Source organism: Enhydra lutris, unplaced genomic scaffold, assembly GCF_002288905.1.
Source record: "Enhydra lutris kenyoni isolate GAN:26980312 unplaced genomic scaffold, ASM228890v2 scaffoldscaffold20, whole genome shotgun sequence".
Taxonomy (NCBI): domain Eukaryota; kingdom Metazoa; phylum Chordata; class Mammalia; order Carnivora; family Mustelidae; genus Enhydra; species Enhydra lutris.
The window spans coordinates 30,972,519-30,997,446 of NW_019154104.1; the positions used below are offsets into that span (position 1 = coordinate 30,972,519).

The following is a 24,928-nucleotide window of genomic DNA, read 5'->3' on the forward strand; positions in this document are numbered from 1 at the left end:
GAAGAGGGTGTAAGGGTGTAAGGCGCACAGGCTGTGTGTGAACAAGCGCCTTTGGAGGAAATGGGGGGGGGGCGATGAGGAGGTCCACGTTGGGGAGCCTTGTGGGTGCGAGCTGAGGAGTTCAGCCAGTATTAGGGCCGAGCCCTGGAGGTTTTAAGTGGGACAGTGACCTAAGGCTTCGTGAAGATGAATGTGGCATCGTGTTTGGGATGAGTTGAACGTGCGTAGAAATGGGTGGAAGGACTGTTTTCTGGCAAGTTCTGTGGAACTGGTTTTTGAAGTGATTTTTGGATGGGGAGGGAGAATATAAAATGTAGGGAAAATAAAGCCCACCTTTATTACTGACACTGCCCCCCCAATACATCATCATCTCACATGCTTTTTTTCAAAAGAGGTCTTTCTGAGATACTTTCCATGTCACACCACGTGTTTCTGGGTGCTTGGGAGTATCAGGTAGCAGGTTCCGTGAAGGGCGCTCAGCACGGGCCCACAGGTCTCCTCTGAGTTCCGCTAAAGGCTGTGCCAGTACGGAGGCCCCGGCAGTGTGAGGAGGCCCGCTGAGCCCGTGGGGGCTTTCCTTTCGCTGGGCCTTCCCCAGCAGGCCAGGCGGGGGGCTGGGGTGAAGATGTCAGCTGGAATAAGGGGCTTCTTTTACAGACCTTTGAGCGCAAGAAAGGGAAACGTGGAATTGTTTGTACTTGTTGATCAAGGATTTTGATAACCAGCTTGTGTCTGTGGTAGGAATTTTTTTTTAAAGATTTTTATTTATTTATTTGACAGACAGATTACAAGTAGGCAGAGAGGCAGGTGGAGAAAGAGGAGGAAGCAGGCTCCCTGCCGAGCAGAGAGCCTGATGCAAGGCTCGATCCCAGGACCCTGAGATCATGACCCGAGCCGAAGGCAGAGGTTTAATCCACTGAGCCACCCAGGCGCCCCAAGTATGGTAGGACTTTTTAAACCATAATTTAAACTTTTTCTTCTGAGAACGAGACACTGACAGATTACTTGTAATCAGTAACTCCTTATGCAGAAGCGAGTGAGCATAATATACAATTTAATCTTACCCGAAAAAATTGGAATACTTGTAGTTTCATTTGTTCAACAGACAACACTTGTGACGGACGGGGCACTCTACTGGGGCCGAATAACCAAATGTGATCTAATTCTTCACATTGGTAAGATTTTAAAAAAATACGTTCTGCTGTAAATTCCTGCTTAAGAATTCAGGTAACTGGCAATAATTAGGGTGCAGATGCATTAAAAAAATCCCAGTGTCTGTAACCCATCTATGCAGAATTCACCAGAAAGCTGAAACATAAAAGCTGATTTGGTGGGGTAATACAGCGGTAACTATTTAATAAAGAAATTCTGCTCCTTAAAGGAGTTTTTATTGTAATATTTTATTGTCATATAAAATTTTCTCATAATTGTGATAACAGACATAAAACAGTACTGTAATCATATAAGTGATTACTAAATTTTGTGGAACGAATTAAGGACTCGAGAATTGAGATAAAGGAGCCACCCCAAGGAACCGTGGTTGGGAAAAGGCTTGTTGGAGGTGGGGCCTGAGCCGCTGGGTCAGATGCCCCTGCGCAGCCCAGAGAGGGAGCCCGAGAGGGGCTGTGTGCCTGCGGCCCACTCAGGACTGTGGCGGGGAGGCAGGCAGACGCTGGGGTGGCAGGAGCTGTAGCGTGCTGTTGCCAGGCCCTGGAGGCCGGAATCCTTTCCCGGCTCTGGCTTCTCCTTGGAGGATGGCTGGCAGGTGCGTTCAGTGCCCCCTGCGGCGGGCTGTGAGGTAAGAGTTGGGAATGCGAAGCTGCTTGGGCCCAGCAAGCGTTCCATAGGCAGACGTCAGGCCCCGGTGTGACACAAGTCAGGAGGCTCCTGAAACATTTGACCAGAGAGATAGGTTGTGACAGGGACAGATTCACAAAGGTTGCTGCCCTTCGAATGCATCTGCACACCCTGTGCTTTGTGGGTCCGTTCTCAGTGGGCCTCACCACTGCCTGGCAGGAGCGCTGGGCGCGTTGTTCTCTGAGAGGAAAGGAGCATCTTGCCTGGGCCACCTGGCTACCCAGAGGAAAGGCAGGGTTTAGACCGAGGCCTGCCTGGCTCCGAGGCTGGGTTCTTTCTCCTCCTCGCTGGGGAGCCCACGCAGAAGAGGCATGGCTGGCTCAGGTGGTCATTACTGCTACTAAAAGGTGTGTGAGCTCACTGTCCATGTTGGCGCCCCTCCACCCCAAAGGAGAGAGGAAGAGGAGGAAGAAGAAATAGGGCAGCAACACATCAGTGGGAAAAGAGACTGAACTTGGTGATTGGCGGCAGAAGACAGAGGACAAGATGGGGCAGAGATGATGATGGCCCTGTTGGAAATGAAGGCAGGCGCTGGTAACCTGGCTTTCTCGCCCTGGCCTTGGGCTCCAGAGAGCTTGGGCACCAGTGGCGGAGTCCACGGGTTTCTCAGTTATGGGCACACCTCTAGCCGTCACCTTGGGCTTCACAGTAATTCCTGTTTGCTGTTGGTAGGGGCTGTGCGGCCTGGCTGCGCTGTGCTGCTGTAGTGGGATTGGTGCCCTGGGGGCTGGGATGGGGAGTGACCTTAGATAAGAGATACTCTGAGTGTTTGCTGGGCCTTGGTTTACTCTGGTGCCTCCCGGGACACTGCTTCTCACCAGTGTTGAATGATCGGTTAACATTTCCAGTCTGGGGGCGACTGGATGGCTCAGTTAGGCGTCTGCCTTCGGCTCAGGTCATGGTGCCTGGGTCCTGGGATCGAGCGCATCAGGGGTGGAACATTCTTTGCTCAGCGGGGAGCCTGCTTCTCCCGCCACTGCTCCTGCTCTTGCGCACTTGCTCCCGCGCTCTCTGACAAATAAATAAAATCTTTAAAATAAATGTCCAGTCTGGGGGCGCCTGGGTGGCTCAGTGGGTTAAAGCCTCTGCCTTCGGCTCAGGTCATGATCCCAGGGTCCTGGGATTGAGCCCCACATCGGGCTCTCTGCTCAGCAGGGAGCCTGCTTCCTCCTTTCTCTCTCTTTGCCTGCCTCTCTGCCTACTTGTGATCTCTGTCTGTCAAATAAATAAATAAAATCTTTAAAAAAAAAATGTCCAGTCTGTCTGGGCTGATACTTTTCTAAAATTGAAAAAAAATATATTAATGGGGAATGAAACTGAAAAAGACATGTGGAATACAAATTCAAATTTTTATTATTAGAGTCAATACAAAGTTCTCCCGTCCGATTGCCCTCGGAGTTTCCGAGTGCCACTCCTCTCTCTCTGTATGGACTCTTGCTGCCGACGAGCAGGCTGGCGTGGCCTGGTACAGTTTGAGAGCCCTGGTCTGGGAAGGAAGTTGTTAAGCAGATTAGTAAACAGGGTGTTTGGGGAGTATTTACATGATTTAAGAGTAAAAGTAATCTTTCAGTTGGCATTAAAATACATGTGATCTATTTACAGATGACATCTTTTCCTGTTAGGAGGCCAAGAGGTACAGTAACCACCCCGAGAGCTGAGCTAGTGTAGTTGCTGTAAAGGCTCTGTGAGTTAGCTCTGCCTTAGAAAAGCAGTACCGGTAAAGCAGGCGCTTTTACTTCCTCCCTTGTTTCTGAGAACAGCTGGATGTCCTTTGCTCATTTAATTTGTATTAGCATGTTTTCTCTGTAATTTTTGGCTTGGCTTTGGATAGATTTTTATAGTTTTATGCATAATTTTAGATATGTTTCTTAAGGGGGAAGTTCCTTAAGCAAACTTTAAAAAAAATTCTCAAAAGAGTTTTATATGCTATACAGAGATCATGTAATAATGTAACTGTTCGTATTTTAGATTGGTGTTTTGTCTGTAGTTGCCAGTGTCTTTTACTGTCTATTTTGAGCTCTTCCGACATTTGCTGATAACCTTCTTAGCTCTGAAATAATTTGCTGAGGTCTCTTAGCCTGGCTTCTTTTTCCCTGCCTCTAGGGCCCAGCCCTGGAGCAGCTTCTGTCCGTGGGCCTGTCCCTGGGGGCGGGGAGGGGGGCGGGGTGAGGGGCCGAGGTGGCTTGCTTTGGCTCCGCAGCTCCCTCACACCTCTGCTGGCCACAGCCTTCAGCCTGCCTCAGCACTTACTCCCTTCCCCGCTGATCCCTTTTCGCCTTGCTGCAAGGTCCGGACTTCCCTCTGTTTTGTATCGTACTTTATATTACACTTTTCAAGCCTCTTCCGTGTACGTACTCTCTTATTTCATCCTCCAGACAATCCCATGAGAAAGATACTCATCTCCGTTTTAACTGAGGTGAGGCTGGGTGTGTCCGCGCCGCCCGCATCCTCATTCCTCTGCCCCGGGCTCCGAGTGCGAGTCCCACTCGGGTCCAGTCTTCCAAATGTTCGGGTTTGGAGTTTGCTGAAAGATGCCTAGAATTTTGAGGTCCCCTTTTCTACTCAGTATTTATGTTTGTCATTTGGAAAGTGAAACAATCGTCAGCACAATATCACGGGCCTCTTTGAAAGAAAGAACTCTTCAGAACCTACCTCGGGTGGTCAGCAGAGAACAGTAGCCGCGGCTCCAGTGGTCTTGTCGGGGGACGCGCTTAGCAGCCCGGTTGTCTGCATCTGTGACTTTCTGCTAGGGCTGGAGGGCGGTGTCCTTAATCTCTGCGTCAGCCCGGCACTTTAGATTGCATGGAACATTCCTCATGAAGAAGAAGAAAGTCTTGCTCTAGGGATTTGTGGGGAGGCATACTGAAACATCACTTTTTGGCCCAAGTTGGAAGTCATTTGCTTCTGACTTTGGGGTGTGTGCGTGTGCATCCTTCTCATCCGATGCCTTTATGGTCAAACAGACCTGGGCTCTACGTCCAGCTGCTTGCTTAGGTAGGTATGGTGACCTTGGCTGAGTTACTTCACCTCCCTAAACTTGTTCTCTACTTTGAAGGGTCGTTGTAGGGTTTAACGGTGATGCACGCCGTGCACTCTGAGTGTGGGCTCAGTAAGTGAAAGGTACCTCAGCACTGGTGCAGAAGAGGGACTGGGCCCGAATAAGAAGGCACCTGCTTATAATTGGCCGCAGCAGTGGTTCTCAAATCTGAGTGGGCATCGGAATCACCTGGAAGGCTTGCTAGGCCCACCCCTGTAGTTTTGGATTCTTTTCATCTGGGGTGGGGCTTGAGAATTTGCATTTCTGAGTTTCCAGGTGATGTTGCTGCCGCCACCGCTGGTGTGGGGACCACACTTTGAGAACCCCTGGGCTACAGGTAACTCACCAATGAGCATTTAGATGCTGTAGATGAATATGCAAGCCGAGTTTTTATGTGGTTAGAGGTACTCTGTTAGAAATTGCTTGGAATTGAATGTATTTTGCAAATACTGAATTTAGTATCTCAAGGATTTTTCCTCCTGAAGTCCAGGAGTTTTGTTAAAGACATTTTAAGAACAAGTCGTGGAGGTAACAGTTCTGAGCATATTACAGATAGTCTGACAATATCAGATTGGCTGATGTATGTGAAAGTGCTTTTACAAGATGCTGAAAACTGGAAAAAAAAATTTTAAATACCTTTGTTTTTAAGATTGAACATCATAATGGAGTATAAAATAGAGTAACTATTAGATTTCTCATCTCAATGTGCTGTTTACCGTATGTATTTTTCTCTTTCTCCTCCAGGCTGCTGACTTGAGTAAACCAATAGATAAAAGGATTTACAAAGGAACACAGCCTACTTGTCATGACTTCAACCACCTAACAGCCACAGCAGAAAGTGTCTCTCTCCTAGTGGGCTTTTCCGCAGGCCAAGTCCAGCTTATAGATCCAATCAAAAAAGAAACTAGCAAACTATTTAATGAGGAAGTAAGTAGCACCCTGTCTTAGCTGTTAAGAATCCCTTTAAGAATTTATACGTTCTTGCCAAGGGCAGTGGGCCTTATTTTACACGTCAAGCTAAGCCCATTTTTCATTCTCTAACTGTCCTACCTAGTATTACCCGGTTAAATGTGGTGAACTAACTTGACTTATACCTGTTCTTCCTCGGGGTACCTGTTCTGGGCATTTTTTACGGAGCTTGCTTAGGTGTCTGTAGCGGGTGCTTTAAAACTCTTTTATAATGGAGACGGGTGAAACTGTCACTTGATATTTATAATTTAAATAAGAAGATACAGAATTCTAGACCTTGTTCACATCACCAGAAAATTTCATGCAGATCAAAGAACTTGATAATAATTCCGTAGGCCATCTAAGTGGTAGTTCGGGCTTTTTGTCTGTATTTGACAGGCGTTTGGCTAAGGGGTAGCTTTCTTTCTCTTGGAAATATTTGCTGTAAAATCACCTTTGACATATTGAAATCCCGGCACTTAAAATTGGATCACATGATACAGTTTTTGCTAGTGACCTAGCATGTGCTGGTTTCCTGGCACCTCCGGTTTTGTTCTGGAAGGCGCCTGAGCTGCGTGAGCCATGTGTGTTCAGGAACACATCAGAACTGTTCAGCGTGGCTGTAGAAGTCGCCACATAGATCATGTGGTAAAGCTGTCACGGGGGCTTGTCGGCCCCCAGAGTTGCCACAGCATATGCAACGTCCTCCCTCCTCTGTTTCAGTGCGACTTTCCCAGCGAACGGAAACGATGTGGTGGGGTTGCTGACTTAGAAGCCCTGGGTCCTGGTGTCATCTGGTGACCACGGCCCTGATGTGACAAGGGTCAGGTCATGTGGCATCCCTCTCAGGAAGGGCAAGTGTTCTTGTGCTCTTGCCTGGTTTTGATGTCATGGACTTGGAACAGAAGAGCATTATAGGTTCTGGTTCATCAGAAACAGTTTTGTTTAGGTGAGAATATTCAAGTGGACAGATTGCAGTTAAAATTCAGATTCTTCAACAGCGTCGCGGCCCGTGCCATCTCCACCGCCGGTCCCCGTCCCTGGTGCTTCTGTCTGGCATTGCTGGTGGATTTGTTGAGATCTCTTGAGCCATGCCGTCTCCTCTTCTGGTTGCATCTGGTTTGACCAGAAACAGAACTTGCCATGTGGATTGACAAAACTCTAGAAGAAACGAATTGATCCCAGTTTCTTTTAAAAGGCAGAAAACTTGTTTTATTTACCTAAGTCTTTTACTAATAACGTGTGGGGAAGCGATTTTCCAGTAGCTGAATGACTTTTTTTCCTCCTGGTGGGAGCTGTGGGGGAGCAACCAGTCGTCTCTGCACTGTCACCGGAAGCTGAATTTGGAGTCATTATGGGGTTTTGTTTGTATTCGGTAGGGGGCAGGTTATCGAGGGGGAAGGGCTGTCTGTAAACGACATCGGGATCGGGAGGCTGCTCCGGCTGAGGATGGCACAAGATGCCACTTGGAGAACAAGAGGGGCTTGTGTGACATCACAGGGGAGGCAAGAGTCTCAGGGCCCTGAGAGCACTCGGACACATCAGCCAGATCCACGCCTTGCTCTGGACAGCAGCGGGCATCGCGGGCCAGGAAGCAGCTCGTCACTCTGATTTCAGTGCGAGTTGTCTCATGCTCATCTTACGCTTTATTTGAAAATAAAACTGTGTAGGGTAAATGCCAGTTCGGCACTCACCGCTTGAGGCTGAAGTTGTTTGCCTTTCACAGTGAGGAGAGTGTTTGGCTGTGCGGATGGCATTTTCATCGGGTTTTGGTCAGGGTGTCAGAGCAGGCGTCACAGGGGTCTGGATCCGAGAGTGCCGGGAGTGGCGCTCGGAGCTGGTATCACTCAAGCGGGCTTCGCCGTGGCACGAGAGTTAGAGGCTTCGGCCTGTTCTGGATTTGCCCAGTGTGGCTGGGCAGACAGCTGTTGCTGTCTTACAGATGAGGACACAGAGAAGGTGAGTGAATTGTCCAGGCAGATAGTAAGTTGACGACAGAGATGGGCTCCCGGTCCCAGCCTGTGAGGCCCACCGTGAGTCGTTGCCAGGTGGCTGGGCCCTTGTGTTCCCAGGAGCTCCCAGCTCAGTGCCGTGGATGGATGGGGTTCCGGGCCATGTTATCAGAGTGCTGGGAACAAAGTGCCCGGGGATATGTGTTCACCGTATTCTTCAGTGTGTATCCAGTATCATCAGTCTGAGATTTCCAGAAGGTGACACTTGATCTGGGTCTTGAAAAGTGCACAGGAGTTGGGGAAATGGGAGAGAGGCTCTCAGAGCTGGAGAAAACTGCTTGGCATGTGGAGGGGCGTTGGGTGGCCAGGCGCGACCAAGTCAGTGTGAAGGCCTCAAAGACACCGGGGTCAGAGCCAGCGGGTGCGTTGGAACCAGATTGGGAACCCCCTGACATACTGAGAAATTTGGATCTGATGCTGGAGGCTGTAAGGGTAGTTCTGGGCTTTTAACCAAGGGAATGAGTGTGTCAGGCGTGTCCTTTAGAACGCTCATTGGCACTTGTGGAACGTGGATTGGAATGAAGAGAGAGCGGCAAAGGTAGCAAGGCCAGCGAGGAGGCTCGTACCTGTTCGGGAGAGCGGATGGACGAGAGCAGTGGCCCTGTTCCATCCTGGCGACAGACCTCGGTCTACCTACCTTGTGCCCACTTGGGCTGCTTCTGTCGCTACCCCTCGAGAGAGGAGCAGACGTGTCAGCAGTAGCCCCTCACACGCGCTTAGGGCAAATGCTGACATGTGACGCATGAGGAGGCAGAGGCCTGGGGAGGCAGGGAGAGGGACAGGGGTGGCGGAGGACCTCTCTTGACAGAGGTGCTGTGCTCTAGGCGGGGCTTCCCACGAGTGAGAGGCCAGCCAGGTCCAGCCTGAGATGGAGTATTTCTCAGAAGGGAGAGCAGGTGAAGGCCCGGAGTAGGAAGGAAGGGGCGATGGGGGGGTCAGGAGAGCGGAGGGAGGGCCGTGTCCCCGGGGAGGGTGGTGCGAAGGGCGGCCGTGAGACCCGAGCACTGTGCCTCTGAGGGTGGAGGGGGCAGGAGCACGAGGCGGTCAGGTTGGTGTTTTTGCAAATTCCCGTAGCTGCTGCTTGGAGATGGGTAGGTTTCCGGCTGTTACTTACCCGTTGGGGAAGACTGGGGAAGGGGCAGGTTTAGAGTGGAGGGGAAGATCGGAGTTCCAGTCTGTACTTGACAAGCTTCAGAGGCCGATGAATGTTAGATACGTGGACCCTGGAGCCCAGGGGTAAAAATTCGGGAGTTTGGTGTGCAACTAGTCATCCCGTCCCGGAGATGAGACGGAAGGTCTGTGGCACTGACTGTACTCCAGGCCTCTGCATGGCTTGTCACGGGGCCTTCAGAGAGCCACTTCCAACACTGCATTTATTTCCTGCTACTTAGAGACTCAGCCCCATGGCTCAGAACGCAGAGCCTTGAGCCTGAGCACCTCCCTGCTCTCCCCCCCACCCCTCCTCACCTGGAAAGCAGTGGGGAGAACATCACCCACCGGAAGAGAGGCGGGGAGACGGGTTGAGCCTTGGGCTGGGGATAGCAAGCCCTTGGGGGATGCTCAGCAGAGTGTGCGGCTACAGGGGAAGCAGCCGGCCCCGGGGGGCGGGGAAGGGCTTCTTGGAAGGGGGAGGCAGTAAGTTTCCAGGACAACCTAGGGAGAGAATGAGCGTGTGCAGAGCAGAGGACGGGGAACACCTTATCACGTGGCTCACACGTGTGTCTTCTTCCGAGCGCTTCTCTCACGGTGTCCGTTGCACACATGTGTACATGTGCACACACGCCCTGGTACCGATTCTTCCACCGTTGCTGCCCTTCTCCGGGCTCCTGGCCCATGAAGAGATAACCGATGTTTGCATGGGGAGATGGATGGATGGATGGATGGATGGATGGATGGATGGAATTAGAGAGTCTAGAAATCCACCTGATGTTAAAGATAGATGAAAATTTCTATCTGGGTGTCAAGTATATCTTAAAAAGTGATTTTTTTCCCTCTCCATTAACTAAAAAATTTAAAAAAAATTTTTAATGATTGTTTATAGATGTACAAAGAAGATGGGAAAAGTCCCAGTGCTCACTCCTAACTTTACTGTCTTTGTAGTTTTTACGTTTTTAATGAGGTGAGCCTGGTAGATTCACACACTCCGTCAGAGATCCCTCCTCCCTGGCTGGCCAGTGGACTTCAAGGGGAGCCGTGCTCCCTTCAGGCAGGTGTCCCTGTCACGCCCCAGGGCCCGGCTTTTGAACCGGCCCAGTCCAGAAGGAAGGAAGTGCCTGGTCCTTTCCAGCCTCCCCGGGGGAGTGACACCCCTGGGTCCCCGGTCTCTGCTCCCTCCAGTCTCTCTCAGTGGGTCCTCGGCGTGTCTGTAGCATTCTGTGTGTGCCCGTGGAGTGGCCCTTCGTTCTACAAGCTCCCCGGAAAGGAGCGTCCCCAGCCGATCAGCATTCAGCCTCGTGGGAAGGACCCCAGGGGCTGTGGAGCTCACTTGCTGCTGCCGGTGGTTATGATGCGCTGAGCGGGGAGTTGTAAAGGGACGGTTTCTAGATGATGAGGAACTCAGACTTGTTTTTGTAGAAATTCTCATTATTTCAGGGTTGTATCCAGAGAATATTAACTTTGGAGGATCTTCAAGTGTGTTTTGATGGTTGGGGAGGATGTAAGATCTAAGACGCGCTCAGTGTCGCGGCCTCTTCCACTACTGACGCCTCTGTCCTTGACTTTGTTTCCCGTCACGGCTGGGAGGCCGGGGCCCTCACACCGGGTGGGTCCGAGTCTCCTGCTGTCTGAAGGGCCCGCGGGGAGCCAGGGCCGCCCTCAGCCGGCCTGAGGCTGTGTCTTCCTGCTCCTTCCTGGCACCCAGTGCCCCCAGGGGCGGGGAGAGCCGGGCCGGCTTTGCAGTCTTCTGTCCGGCTCTGGGACGAAAGAGTGGTTATGGGCATTTTGTTAGTTTTGTTCGGTTGTTGCTTTTTTTAATCAAAGGAAGGAAAGGAGCTCATAATGCTCCACTCCTTAGAATTTTAGCCTTGATAAGACGACATTTGATCCTCCTTTCTATGGCTTTGAAATAGTCTTTTCCTCACACTTGCTGAGGGAAGCCGCTCTCTTTAAATGTGTTTAGGGAAGCAGAGCCCTTAGTCCTGCGTTTTGCTTGTGGCTACATCATGGCTCCCCACCCCACAGCTGCTGTGGTTTTTGATTTGTTTGCTTCAGTATTTTTGTTATCGATTAATATCTGCATTATAAAATGCGTACCCACTGCCCCTGAAATAAATTTTTTCTGCTTGTCGCGTTGTTAGTAGTAGAAAAGAATAAAAAGACAACTAAAGGGCACCTGGGTAGCTCAGTCGGTTAAGGGTCCCACTCTTGGTTTCAGCTCAGCTCGTGATCTAAGGGTTGTGAGATCGAGCCCCACCCGCGTTGGGCTCTGTGCTCAGTGTGGAGTCTGCCTGAGATTCTCTCTCCCTAGCACTCTGCCCTTCTACCCCCAAAAATAAAAAATAAAAAGACAACTAAGTGCTTTAGAAAATTTTGTCCTAGCAGTGACACTTTAACACGATTATAGATCTATTTTTGTTCTTGCTTCCTTTTTATTAGTTGATTATAGCTAAATCTTGTCTCTTAATGCCGTTGGTGACGGTAGTTTTAGTGTTTGATTTGTACTGGAGCTCTATCAGCAAAGGGAAGGTTTCTGCGGCATAGGGGTGGGGATCAGGGGTGGGGATCGTGCGTTGGGGTGGGATCGTGCGGGCCGCAGGTGAGGACTGGCGGGGGCTGGTGAGGAGTGTGGGTGTGGGAGCCGCTCTGTGACATGCAGAGACGGTGAACCCACCTCCGGGTTTGGTATCTGGTTTTCACAAAAGTGATTATAGAAATTGGCTCCAAGCATTTTGGAATTTGACTCTTTAATGGAAGCCCAGTGGCCAAGCCAGGGGACCTCATAGAGCCCGTCCTCCCTACCCTCTTCCCCCTCCCTGAGCTCCTGCCCTGCTCCATCCCCCACTGCTGGTTTTCTGGAAGTGGGTTCACACACTCCTCTGCTCCTTTCCCTCCTCCATCAGTCAGTGTCCCTCGGCTTCTCTGCATCCAGGGAGCCTGGGAGGCTCCTCCCAGAACCCCCCTCCCCGGAACCCCACCCTCCCCTCTCATTGGTCCCTTAGATTCACTCCCTGTGCTCTTCTAAGGAGGCCTCCCTGCTCCTGCTCTGCCTACCTCAGCCCTGCTGGGGTCACTGCCCCCTCTGACTTTCACTTCTTGGGGTAGACTGAGCCAACCTCAAAGAGTCCGTCACAGGACACGGAGGGTCGTTGCCCTGCTGCAGAGCTCCTGGCTGTGGTGGTCACTCAGCCTCAGCTCCTTCCTCGCCTCGTGGGACTTTGGGGTCATGTCCTTGGATATTCCTTCTGCCCACCTGATTTTTGTCCTGCTCCCTCTGAGTGGAGCGTCCCCCGTTGTCTTCGTCCACACTGCGCCTTCCTTGGGGATCTTAGGAGGTCACAGATCTGGCTCTCACTGTTCTCAACCTACTCCATGAGGACACTTGGGCATCTCCCCAGCATAATCCCATCCCCAGCCTTCCTGCGTGTGGCAGGCGCTTGAGCTCAGGCCCAGGAGACTCCACAGGCCCCTTCCCCACCCCTCCCCCACTCACCGCAGCCTAAGCCATCGTTAACAGCCCATCTTGCCATGCAACCACCGTCACTTTTTTTTTTTTTTTTTAAACCACCGTCACTTTTTGTCCACAACAACGTCACAGCCTCCTAACTGGTTCCTCCCCACCTGCCCCCCACCTCCCATCTTCCGTTCTGTACCTTCTGCCAAGGGGGATTCCTCTTTCTTCTGTCGCTTCCCCTTTCAGAAACCTTCGCTCCCCGAACCGCAGCCACGCCGCCAGTGGAAAGACAGTGTGAGCCACGTGTGCAGCCTTACACTTTCTAACAGCACATTAAATAAGCAAAAAGTGGGTGAAATTAAGATTTTGTTTTCTCTATGTACCGAGGTATTATCTCAACATATATGTAATCTGAAACGATGAATGGGATTGTTGCTGTAGTTTTTCACATCTTCAGAATCCAGTGTGTATCTTACACACAGCACACCTCACTTCAGGCACAAATCAAGTGCTCAGAGCTGTGGGATTGGTGGCCCAGGGCTTCAGGGTCACGGCCCAGAGCTCCTTAGCCAGGGACTTGGCTGTTCTGAGTCCCAGCTCGCCACCCTGGACCTCATTCCCTGTCGTCCCCGCCCCCGCTTGGGTGCTCCAGCCAAACAGGTGCTGTGTGTCCCTGCATCCGCCCGGACGGCTCTGTCCCGGGCCACTCCCCGCACAGTCATTTCCCTGCACCCCCTTCCCTCAGAGGCCACGCTTCCGCTGAGGCGGTTTTGTCCCGGTGTGTCCGGATCACAGACCCACCGATACTGGAGAAGTCAAGCTTAACAGGGGTGTCCCGTTACTTAACATGGGGCATTGAGATTGTCCACCTTTTTTATGAGATATTTTCAGCAACAGAAATACACCTTTACGGTATAGATACTGGGCTTATGTTTACTGAATACAGTGTCCAGGTGTTTGTTTCTTAATTAGAAAGATGGGAGTGAAATGCTTTCTTTCCTCTTCTTTTCTTTGTTAAATCCAAACCGGATGAAAACCAGAGCTGTTTAAATTCGGTGACTGTCAGCCAGCTGGCCCTAGAGTGGTGCCTCCTGCCCTGGCCTGGGGTCTGAGGCGGGCTCGTCCCGTTCCTGGGAACCAGTGTGAGTGGCCCCGGCCTTGGTCGACGTCTGTCAGGCCGCGGCGCAGGATGGCAGCCCCGCCTCGCCCCGTCCGCCCCGCCTGCTCTGGCTCCCTTCTTTCTCTGGGATGCCCAGGGCTGGGTTTGCTCCCGCCTCAGCGCCTGGTGGCTGTGGTTCCCTCCGTGGGGTGCTCTTCCGCACGTGCCCCCGGCCCACCCGCTGCGGCTGTCCGCCGCTCAGCTAGCCTGTGCCGCCCAACGAGGCGCCTCGCTAGGCTCTCCCGTCTGAGATCGAAGGCGCTCCGGCCTCCTGCCTGTCCGCACGGTGCCTTCTCCCCCCGGTCTGGTCTTCTCCGCAGATTTGTCACCCTCGGATCTTACAGATTTCACCGTCTTCTCCTCCCACTGGGACGCAAATGCCTGTCCTAATCAGTGCCGCATCAGCGCCCGGCGTGGATGCCTTTGAGAAGGGGCGCGGGAGGGCGAGCCGCGCGCGGGGCTGCAGGCGGGCGTCCCGGCCTTTCCGAGCCTCCGTCTCCTGGTGGCGACACGCTGATGAGGTCTGCCTCCCTAGGGGGAAGCGGGCGCTCTTACACTGATGCGAGGATCGTGTTCTGCCCCCGTGGGAGGCAGAGTCGGGCGCGCCTGTCCAGGTTAAAATGGAGCTGCCTTCCGCCCCGGCTGCGTGACTGGGAGTTCGCCCGCGGGTACTCGTGCTCGCGGGAAGCGCCGTGTGCGCCCCGGAAATGGCCCGTTTCAAGACAAGCGACCGTGTTTCCCTCGGTGCGAGTGAAGGCCGTGCGGCGTCAGAGAGGGGCAGGGACGCGGCCCTGAGGCGCGTGCGGTTCCGGTGCGGGACGGAGAGAGCGAGCAGCCGGCGCCGGCGCGTCGTCTGTAGCGTGAAGCGCGGAGGGCGGACGGATTCGTCCCCATGTTTGCCTTGTCCGGGGCGAGACATCCTGGTGAGCGAAACGGGAAGCTTCGTGCTGGTGACTCTGGGGACGGGTGAACTGGGGTGGAGAGAAGGGATGCGAGTGAGCTCTGCACACTTCTACGTGAGTGAGAACAGATTGCCTGCTCGGAACAGAAGCTGGCCTTGCGGGGTCCTTTCGCGGCTGAAGAACACACGTGCAGGGCCGCTTGCCCGGGGCCGGGATGCGGATCAGGCCTCGGATGGGAGGTCACCCCTGCTGTCCCCATGTGCTGCGTGCCCCAGCCCCGGGGGAAGCCCGGGGAGCGCCCCTTGAGGCGGATGCTTTGGGTCCGCTGGAGCGCGTGACCTGCCCGGAAGAGCCCCCCCCGCGTCTGAGCCGGTCCCGGCGCCTGGCCTGCTGGCGTCTGTCGCTGCCTGCCCTGCGGTCCCGGGTTCCCAGGTGCCTGGCTCGGGGCTCAGGAGGGGAGGCTTGGGTGTTTGGCCATAAGGTACATGCATGATTCCACTTACGGTTGTCTCCGCGCGCCTGTTTAATAGGGAATGAAGTGTCTACGTGTGTTTTGTCCCAGTGACGTTTGTTATAACGACAGTGTTGTCATTCTTTGTCTTCACGCCTCCCAGTTTTGGAACAATACCCTGTTTACTTGATGGGATTACAGTTTCGGAGTCTAATGGAACTATTTTTGTTGTATCTCTTTCAGCCAAAAATAAAATTTTCTCTTAAGCATTGCGCTAGAAGTTTCGATGTCCATCCTTAAAAATTTCCACACAGGATAGCGTGGCCATGGCGTTCTGTTGGCAAGACCGCAGTCTGTCTGGGTGCGGACATGTGTGAGGGGCGGGAACCGAGAGCCATGGTGTTGGCTGCCAGCTCGAGGGAGCTCTGGGGCCGCCTGACCAGGCCGCCCCCGACACGGGACAGCCACGGTGGCCCGAGGCCAACTGGGTAGCCTGGGCCCGGCGGGGACAGCACAGTCTGACGGATGGGGGCAGCCCCCACAGGAGAAGAGCCCCGTTCTGACCTCTTAAGGATGAAGCAGTGAAGGCCTTGGAAACCCTGCCGGAGTGGGTGCTGGGCTTTTAGGTTGTTGGCATTGGCGTAGGTAGGAGGGCAAGGAGGCAGGGGATGAGAACACTGGCTGTGTCCCCAAGGCCAGCTCGTGTGTCTCTGTTAACTTCAGAGGCCAGCGGTGCCCCCATGGGGCAGTTGGGTGTGTCACCTGAAGCCCGGTCCCTGTGTACCATAGGGGGCCGGCGTCCCTTCTCATCCCTGCCAGGGGCCCTGTGTGTCGCACGGGGTGTCCCTTCTTCTCCCTGCCCGGGGCCTGCTATTCTGTACCTTGCTCAGTCCATCTTTGAAAAAAAAACGAGTGATTTCAAGTTCTTTGCTTTTCTGTGAAGGTGCAGCACATTCAGCACAGCTGTGCAAAGCCAGGGGGGTTGGGGGTAGTGCAGGCACGGAGGGTTACGTCGGTGCCCCAAGGCTCAGGCCCGGGGTCCCAGCCAGGGAGGGGAAGTGGTCGTGTTTAACTGACCCTGAGGCACCCGGTTCCCAGGCAGCTGGCGGCGGAGAGGGGTGGGCAGGATGCGCTTCCAAAAACTCGGGAGTCTTGGGAACTTCTGGTTGGCTTCCGGTGATGTGCTTTGGGACCCGGCAGCCTGGGACGGGGCACCCCGGGGGGAGCCGCTGTGCCAGTGAGCCCCACAGCAAGGTGTGCGAGTGGGGACGCACGCGTGTTGTGCCTTCGGGTGCTTTTTACTTTGGCCTTTTGCTGTTTTGGTTTTAAAGACAAGACTCCGGTGCCTGTGAGAGGAACAGAAATTAGCGTGGCGTGGCAGTGAATAGGCCCATCCTCCCGAGCTGACCGTCTTTTTATTTTGTTGAACACCACGAAGAAGCTTCGGAGGAACTGCTTTTCAGGATGCACGCAGGACAGCAAGTCTGAGCTGGGACGTTTGAGGGAAGCCAGCAGGTGCGCTCCTGCCAGGGGCTGCGCGATGACACCCACCCCCCACCCCCACAGCAGCCGGAGCAGAGGGGCAGGTGTAGACGGCATGGGACTTAGGGCTGATGAAATGCAGAGAGGCCTCGGAGGGAGGGCGCTGGTGTAGGTGCCAGGAAGCACAGACTCAGACGCTCCGGGGCGTGAGAAATGGAGGTGGCCCCGGGGGCCGGCCTCTCATCAGTGTGGCCCAGCGCCTGGTACAGTGTCTGACACATGGTAGGCTCTCAGCAGTGTGTGTTGAATGACTGACTCCCTCAGCGAAAGCCGGTGGCCTCACACCCAAGTGCAGTTCTAGAAAGTAGTTCTACAAGGGGCCCCAGTGCTCTTCGCTGGCTTGGCTGACCGCGGGATAGTGTGCAGTGCCTGGATGGACCCTTCCCTTCTCACCGAGAAGCAGACGAGTTTCTTGCTGGAAAAGTAGACCTTTAAAGCTTCTCCATTGTGATAACTTGTTCTCCTTTGTCTTCACAGAGACTAATAGACAAGTCACGCGTAACCTGTGTCAAATGGGTTCCCGGTTCGGAAAGCCTTTTCTTAGTAGCCCACGCGAGTGGGAGCATGTACTTGTATAACGTGGAGCACACTTGTGGCACCACAGCCCCCCACTACCAGCTTCTGAAGCAGGGCGAGAGCTTCGCCGTGCACACTTGCAAGAGCAAATCCACGAGGAACCCTCTCCTTAAGTGGACCGTGGGCGAGGGGGCCCTCAACGAGTTTGCTTTCTCCCCAGATGGCAAGTTCTTGGCCTGCGTGAGCCAGGACGGGTTTCTGCGGGTGTTCAACTTTGACTCGGTGGAGTTGCACGGCACAATGCGGAGCTACTTCGGAGGCCTGCTGTGCGTGTGCTGGAGCCCGGACGGCAAGTACATCGTGACGGGCGGCGAGGACGACCTGGTGACCGTCTGGGCCTTCGGAGACTGCCGGGTGATCGCCCGAGGCCATGGGCACAAATCCTGGGTCAGTGTTGTGGCGTTCGACCCCTACACCACGAGCGTGGAAGAGAGCGACCCCATGGAGTTCAGCGGCAGTGACGAGGACTTCCAGGACCTCCTTCATTTCGGCCGCGACCGGGCCAACAGTACACAGTCCCGGCTGTCCAAACGGAACTCTGCCGAGAGCCGCCCCGTCAGCGTGACGTACCGGTTCGGCTCGGTGGGCCAGGACACGCAGCTCTGCCTCTGGGACCTCACGGAAGACATCCTTTTCCCTCACCAGCCCCTCTCGAGAGCAAGGACACACACCAATGTCATGAATGCCACGAGCCCTCCTGCCGGCAGCACGGGGAACAGCGTCACGACGCCCGGCAGCTCCGCGCCCCCGCCCCTGCCCCGCTCCAACAGCCTCCCGCACTCCACCGTCTCCAGCGCCGGCAGCAAGAGCAGCGTGGCCGACGGCGCCGTCGCTTCTGGGGTCAGCAAATTCGCGACGCTCTCCCTGCACGACCGGAAGGACAGGCACCACGAGAAAGACCACAAGCGAAACCACAGCATGGGACACATTTCTAGCAAGAGCAGCGACAAACTGAACCTGGTTACTAAGACCAAAACGGACCCAGCTAAAACCCTGGGGACGCCCCTGTGTCCTCGGATGGAAGACGTCCCCTTGTTAGAGCCGCTCATCTGTAAAAAGATAGCGCATGAAAGACTGACTGTGTTAATTTTTCTTGAAGACTGTCTAGTCACTGCTTGTCAGGAGGGATTTATTTGCACATGGGGAAGGCCTGGTAAAGTGGTAAGTTTTAATCCTTAATGCTGCACCAGATCTAGAACTCGAATAGGTAGAGATTTTTTCCTTGCGGGCGGGTGGGGTGTACAATGAATGTGAATGGCACTTCTTACTCTTAATGTAAATCTAAATGCATCAGAGCCATAATTTTGGATACTGCATGCCGTGTAATTCTGAATCATTTGATAATTCAACTTAGAACGTTTAAAAAAAATATAATCAAACTAATTGCCAGCCAAGTCAGTCACCCTCCTGGGAGTATATAGAGTCCCAAGGTTAGCGCTCCTGTATTAGAATATTTCGATTTTAGGAAAATCATGACAGTGTGGGGAAACAATGACTTTAAAATGCTAAAATTAAAACTTCTGCTTTAACTGGAATATTTTTGCTTAACTACTCAATTAGAATGTTGTACACCTGATCAGAGTGTGTGTTCAGTATGGACGGCCATTAATTGTCATTTCTAGTCCAGTTTTTATCTTAATCATAAAATGTTTAGGAATCTATGAAATTTAACTTTAGGAACGAAGCATTCAGCAGGGTTGATTGATGTTATTTTTACATTGTTCTGGCGATCCACAGAAAGAGAAGAGCCTTAATTTTTAAAACCCATTTTAGTCATTTTATGACAATTAAAATTGTTTAATAAACATCTTTTTTCAAAGAAGCAGTTTGTAGCACTTTGATTGAGGTTTGGTGCACTGACTAAAATCCCCTCGTCCCCGGAGCCTGGCCAGCTCCCGGGAGCCACAGGCTGAGGACGGGCGCCAGCAGCAGGCGTCGGGGGGGCCTCCTGCCACGTGAGCCAAGACCTTTTCCATTGGAGGCACTTTGCTTATGTTTTTTTCCAACAAGGGAAAGGAGGTTTTGGTTCCTTCTACAATTTTCTGTGGGTTTTTTGTTGTTGCTGATGTTGTTTTTGGTCAAAAAGGCCCAACTGTAGGCCCGGCACAGACTCTTTGGTCTTATTTTGTAAAGACTGACAGACACCGCCCCCCACCCCAGGTTCCGAGTGCTTCCCGAGGGGACCCCGCCCAGCGGGGAGGCACAGGGGGCCAGTTGCCCCCTCGCATTACCGGGTGGCTGTCGTGATCCCGCCCGCTCGGGCTCCATCCTCACCGGCTTCCGGCTGGACCGCCTCCCCCCGGCACTGGTGCGCGGCCGCCTGAGCCCCCTCTGGCTGGACGCCAAGCCACGTCCACGGGGGCCAGCGGCTGCGCTGGGAGTTTTAGAGTCCAGTTTCACGGGGAAGGAGCTGGTTCTTTGACCTACGTATTTTATGTCAAGATGGTGATTATCTTATTTGTTAACTTGCTATGGTTATTCTGGTTTGTTTTCTGTTTTGCACATCTTTGTTGTTAAACGTAGAGACGCTGATCGTTCGCACCCGTTTGAGTAGTGGTTGCGATTCAGCAAAGAGGACACGAGCTCTGGGCTTGGAGCCGGAGCTCTGTGTGCTGGAGCGCGGCCCACAGCTCCCTGGGAGGCCGGACCCCACTTCCCCGGGCCCGCTTCCCGCCCTGCAACCCTCAGCTCACTTTCCACCTGCCCCTTCCACGGGAGGGCCTTCTGTTCCGATCGCGGTGTTCCGAAGCGCGGCGGTGTTCCGAAGCGCGGCGGTGTTCCGAAGCGCGCCGGCCTTCCAGGTGCGCCCCCCCCCCCCCCCCCCGTTTATGCATGACGTCATGGGTGTATGTTCATGTTCTGTTTACTCTTAAGTTGTTGTGGTCCTTCGTTTCTAAATGTTAACCGGCAGCAAAGACAGCCGTGCTTGTGGACTGTTCAACTTTGGAGGCTAAACTGGGACGTCGGATGGAGAGAATCAGAACCAGGCACCCCAGGTGCAATTTTATGTACCGACTTAGGTTTAGAAATTTCAGTTCAAATGCTTCTGAGGCCTTGAGTGTGCAGTTTCAGAGTTCAGGACTGAGTAGCCCAGGCAGAGTGGCCCGTCCCAGGTAAGTAGCATTTACGGGGAAGCTTCTTGGGACCGTTGGGCTCTGAGCACAGCTCAGAAGCCGCGGCGCGCCCTGGGGCCGGGGGCTTTCTGGCCACTTCCACCCTCTGGCGCCCTCCGCTGCGCGCTGCCACACGGGCGCTCGGGGGCACTGGCGGCCTTATCGAGGGGGAGTCAGTGGGGGCGGGAGAGGCAAGAGGAGATTATTGTTCCCTCCCAAGCGAGCTCTGAAATGTGCTGACGGAAGCCCGTGGTGTCACCACCCCCCGCTCCCACCCCGGTTTTTGAAACCGTGGTCATGTCACAGTTTGTGGTTTGGGGCTTGGTCAGTGTTGTTCTTCCACTTCCCGCTGGTGATCGTGTCCTGAACGTCTGTCCGTCCTGCTCTGGGGCCCGTTGCTGGGGGTGAGGTGCTGCAGAGGGCCACGTGGCCTTTCTGACACTCGCCCCCTTTCTTCGCCAGCCGCTGAGCCGCTGAGCCACTGTCCCACTGTCAGGAGGACAGAACGCAAGGTGTCCTCCGAGACCAAGCTGAGAGTGGCCCGGAGCTTGAGGAGAAGAGGGCACTGGAGAGGCAGGCGGGGCCCCCCAGGGACTGGCTTCCGACGGGGGCGTGTGCTGCCCCCCCGGGGGGGTGGGGGATCCTGGTCTCAGGTACAGAAGGCCCAGGGCTGGGTGGCTTCCATGGTGGCCTTGAGCACATCTGGGGAGCGCTTTTCTAGTTTTCTAGTTTCCTCACCAAACCTTGAGCTTCATGGAAACTGTTTAGTGTTCTCGCTTCAACATTATCTGAGCAAGAACAGCTCTACTTGCCTCACCCCTGGGATGAGTTAGCTGCTGGCGAGAGAGGCTGCTCCTCCGCCGCCACAGCTGTCTGTCATGCGCCCACGGCAGGCACAGCCCGGGGGCTCTCGACCCCTGCTCCCTCCTGGCCTGCGCACAGGGACCCCAGCCCTGCTCTGAGATTCTTCTCTTCCTTGGGGGCCGGGGGACTAAAGTCCCTAAGAGGGCCGGACAAGGAAGCCTTTGGAAAACTCTGCCTCCTCCTCCTTCTTCTTCTTCTTCTTTTTTTTTTTTTTTGGTAAGATTTTATTTATTTATTAGGCGGAGACCACAAGCAGACAGAGAGAAGGGGAAGCAGGCTCCCCGCCGAGCAGAGAGCCTGATGCGGGGCTCGATACCAGGACCCTGGGATCACGACCTGAGCTGAAGGCAGAGGCTTAACCCACTGAGCCACCCAAGCGCCCCAACCCTGCCTTCTTTTAAGAGCAAATGTGTAAGAGGGAGTAGACAGACTCTTGAAAAATAATCGGTACCTTTGGGTTCTAAGTTCACTTAAATAGTGGTAAAGAATCTTAATTTTGTCTTTTGTGCTGATTGAACCTTCTAGAGCATTTTGGAAGTGTTCTGTGAGCCATTGCCTTGGGACTGAGGATAAATACCTAGGATAGGACAGGGGAGGAGAGGAAAACAGAAGTAAGCTATTACCAGCATTACTGCCCTAGCCGCTCCGAAGCCGCTAGCAAGAGAACGTCAGGAAACTGTACCGTCTTTATGGACACGCGCATACGTCCCAGTGGGACTCAGGTGTTCTGCTCCACTGGTGGCCTAACACCCAAGTCCTGGCTGGCAAGTTGCCCCAGTTCCTCCACTTGCCCCGCTTCCTGTGGTGCATCTTGAATTTCGAAGGCCCCGTCACGTGTTGAGTTGGCGCGAAATTGGTGAATCTGCTTTGTCAGAGTCTGGACCTGCGTATGGGGCTCCCTCACCTCCGGCCTTGGTGGGGAGGTGCTTGGATTTTTGTTGGGGAAGGTCCAAGTGTGAGGGGAAAGGGTGCAGGGCCAGGGAGGGCTGGAGAAGGAATCCTTTGGGAAACCCCGATGCGTTTGTGTGCCTGACTATGCGAGGAAGACCTAGAAGCAGAGTCCCCCTGGCTTTTCCCAGAGAGAGACACACAGAGCACAGCGTCCCTTCTGCACCCAAGGGCTCGGCAGAGGCCAACCAGCCGATGGCCCCGATTGACTTCCTGGTGCTGCTGGGTGTGTCCACTGTTGGGCTTTCCTTCCACAGCGGGGACCCCTGCACGTGCGCTCTGGGCCTGATGAGTGACCGGGCGTGTCAGCCATCCCAGGAACACCGCAGGGACCAGGCACCGAAGGCCGTCCTCATCCGGCACGCCTGTCATGGTGGGCTGCCGGGGACTGTCGTCTGTTCGGGTCGTCAAGGGGCTCAGCTCGGTGACCCCAGGGATGGCCCATGAGTGCGGACAGCAGGCCGGAGAGCGGATCCCAGGGCTCATATTGAAAAGCACTTGTGTTCAGAGCCCAAGTTCAAAGCTGTGTGAGAATGCCCCCTGCCCCCCGCAGTGGAGGGCAGAGCCCCCCCCCCGCCCCCCGCCGCGGTATTAACTCTGATGCGTTGCTGCTCCTGTTATGTGACTTGGTGTCCTCACACCGCTGCCACCCAGTTTGAGTGTAAAAGGAAGAATTGCCTGCATTTTTTATTTCTGTATGCCTGAGTTTATTAAAGACTGCTATGTTAGGTGACCTTGTGTAAAATTGTATGATGATTTACCTTTAATGAAAGTCAAAGGTAAAATAATGTGTTTCCTTTGTTACGTTTTCATCTAATTTCTTGATGAATAAATTTGATAAAGAGCCTTCCTAACATGAAATGTTGATAAATTAAGTTACAATATTAGTTACAATGTTACAATATGTTGCAGTAATTACTGAAGCTTTAATATCAGTACTGTTAATTTATCATTTTAAGAAAATCATGTTTCTGTTTCACTGTCTTGGTTTTTGGCTCTTCTCTTGTCACCGTCACAGCTCGAGACTCAGGCGCGCGTGTCTGAGCGGGAGGGCTGCAGCCCCGTGTGTGCGGACGTGCACTAAACGAGTGGGGGAAGTGTGCAAGTGCACAGTTTGCGGCTGGCCATTTCCCAGCTGGGCTTCGCCACAGTCTCCATGAGCCAAAAAAGAAAACTTCTAAATGCTGTAAAATTACAGGCTTTGTTAGTGTTTATAGAGCGAGTAGCCATGAATTTCTACCTCCCGCTGCCAGCTCGGAGTTCCTTGTAATGAGACGCGGTTTGTGGGATCAGAGGCACTGACTGTTGCGTGTGGCCCTCGTCTCCCTGACTCCTGGCCGGGCAGGGGCAGCTGGTAGCCCCGCGGCTGAGCCTGGCGGAGGCCCTTTGAACTGCAGGGCCGACACTCGGAAGGCGCCCTGGCTGCCAGCTGGCCCCGGGACCCTGCACACCCAGTGGCCACCCAGCCGGCAGGCTTCCCTGGAGCTCTTTCCCTGGGCAGGCGGGCTGGGGCGAGAGGGTCCTTGCCCTCCTCCTGGTCTTGAATGGCGTGCGGGGCGAGCTGGCGGCTTGGTCGGTGCCGGGAGGTCCAGCGGTCTGGTCCCCTGCAGAAAGGGCCGGTGAGGGAAGGCCCATTGAGGGTGCCAAGAGTTGGCCACTCACACTGTCCTGCTCTGAAGGGTCCCTTCCCTCTCCGCAGTGCCCTGACGTCTGCGACCCTGAATGCCGCAAGGCCAGGAGCCCGGCCTAGATCTGCAAGTCCCCCAGAGGCCGTGAGAGGCGAACGTGGGGCCAAGCCCCTGGTCAAGCCCTGGTGCTCCCACTTGACGGGAGACATCTGAGCCTGGGGCTTGGGGCTGCCAGGGCCTCAGGAAGCTCCTCCATTGGTGGACCCCAGCATCTTCCCGATGGGGCCCGCCTTCCGAGCTTCTGGTGCAAGCGTATGCCCTTGGCCCCTGCCTCCAGGCTGCCGAAGCAGAGGAGACGGCCTCGGCCTCTGCCCTCACACGGGCCGCCTCGGATCTCCCGGAGCGGGAGCCGTGGGGTTTTCCCGAGTGCGGAGTGGATTTTAAGCCCGTACCTGTTAGGTCAACAGCAAGTTTAAAAAGATACACACAGGGCGCCTGGGTGGCTCAGTGGGTTAAGCCTCTGCCTTCAGCTCAGGTCATGATCTCAGGTCCTGGGATCGAGTCCCGCATCGGGCTCTCTGCTCATCGGAGAGCCTGCTTCCCCCTCTCTCTCTGCCTGCCTCTCTGCCTGCTTGTGATCTCTCTCTCTGTGTGTCAAATAAATAAATAAAATCTTTAAAAAAAAAAAAAAAAAGATACACACAGCACTTCATCTTTTCGAAGTAGTTAGTTTGTGCCCTGCGAAAAGACTCTAGGCCCGTCTTCCGCGGGTGGCTGCCTGTTGAAACTCCTGAATCTGGACCAGGGGGTCCCGAAAGGGTCGGAGTCCCCGGAGGCGCTCAGCCCGTCCCCCCCTCTAGTGTTGGTGGCCTCCAGACCAGCTTCTCATGTTGGGTGGGCCCCTCTGGAGAGGCTTTAGGGACACCCAAGAGGGTCCCCTCCCCCAGCCACCGGACGTGGGGCCCGAGGGTAAGAGTCTGGGCCTGATCTCCAGGCCCCTTCTCAGAGCGGCCCTCACACGCTTGTGCCCGAGAGCGCCTTTTTCCCGGACGTCCGACAAGAGCATCGTTTTCCCCCGGCCTTGGAGGCCAGGTTGAGGGGCCTCTGGGGAAACGTGTCACCTTTGGTGTAACCTGTCACTGGGCAGCTGGAGGCTGCCACAGGAACACAGTCCGCTGCCAGAGCGTGAAGGGGCTCTGGGGCGGGGTGGGGGCCGAGGCCCTGCGTGGCCCACTTCCCACGCCTGGCTGGGGGGCTCTGGGGCCTCGGCCCCGCCGGGCAC

General features: G+C 54.2%; 1 protein-coding gene across 10 annotated transcripts in view; it reads left to right on the forward strand.

The window, feature by feature from the left end:
• The window catches only part of LOC111148581 (WD repeat domain 20), a 65,530-nt gene that overhangs the window by 37,071 nt on the left and 3,531 nt on the right, over positions 1–24,928 (forward strand). Inside the window, exons 2-4 of one of the 10 annotated variants that reach the window (XR_002640707.1) lie at positions 5,639–5,821; positions 16,307–16,490; positions 16,995–17,049. Coding sequence is in view for 9 of the 10 variants with exons in the window: in XM_022505266.1 (XP_022360974.1) it covers positions 5,639–5,821; positions 16,995–18,254; positions 23,718–23,768 (1,494 nt within the window). In the remaining variant the exon portion in view is untranslated. Of the gene's footprint in view, positions 1–5,208; positions 5,232–5,638; positions 5,822–16,306; positions 16,491–16,994; positions 18,910–23,717; positions 23,769–24,928 lie in introns of those variants that run through there. The other 9 variants (XM_022505266.1, XM_022505267.1, XM_022505272.1 and 6 more) reach the window with 9 other exon arrangements.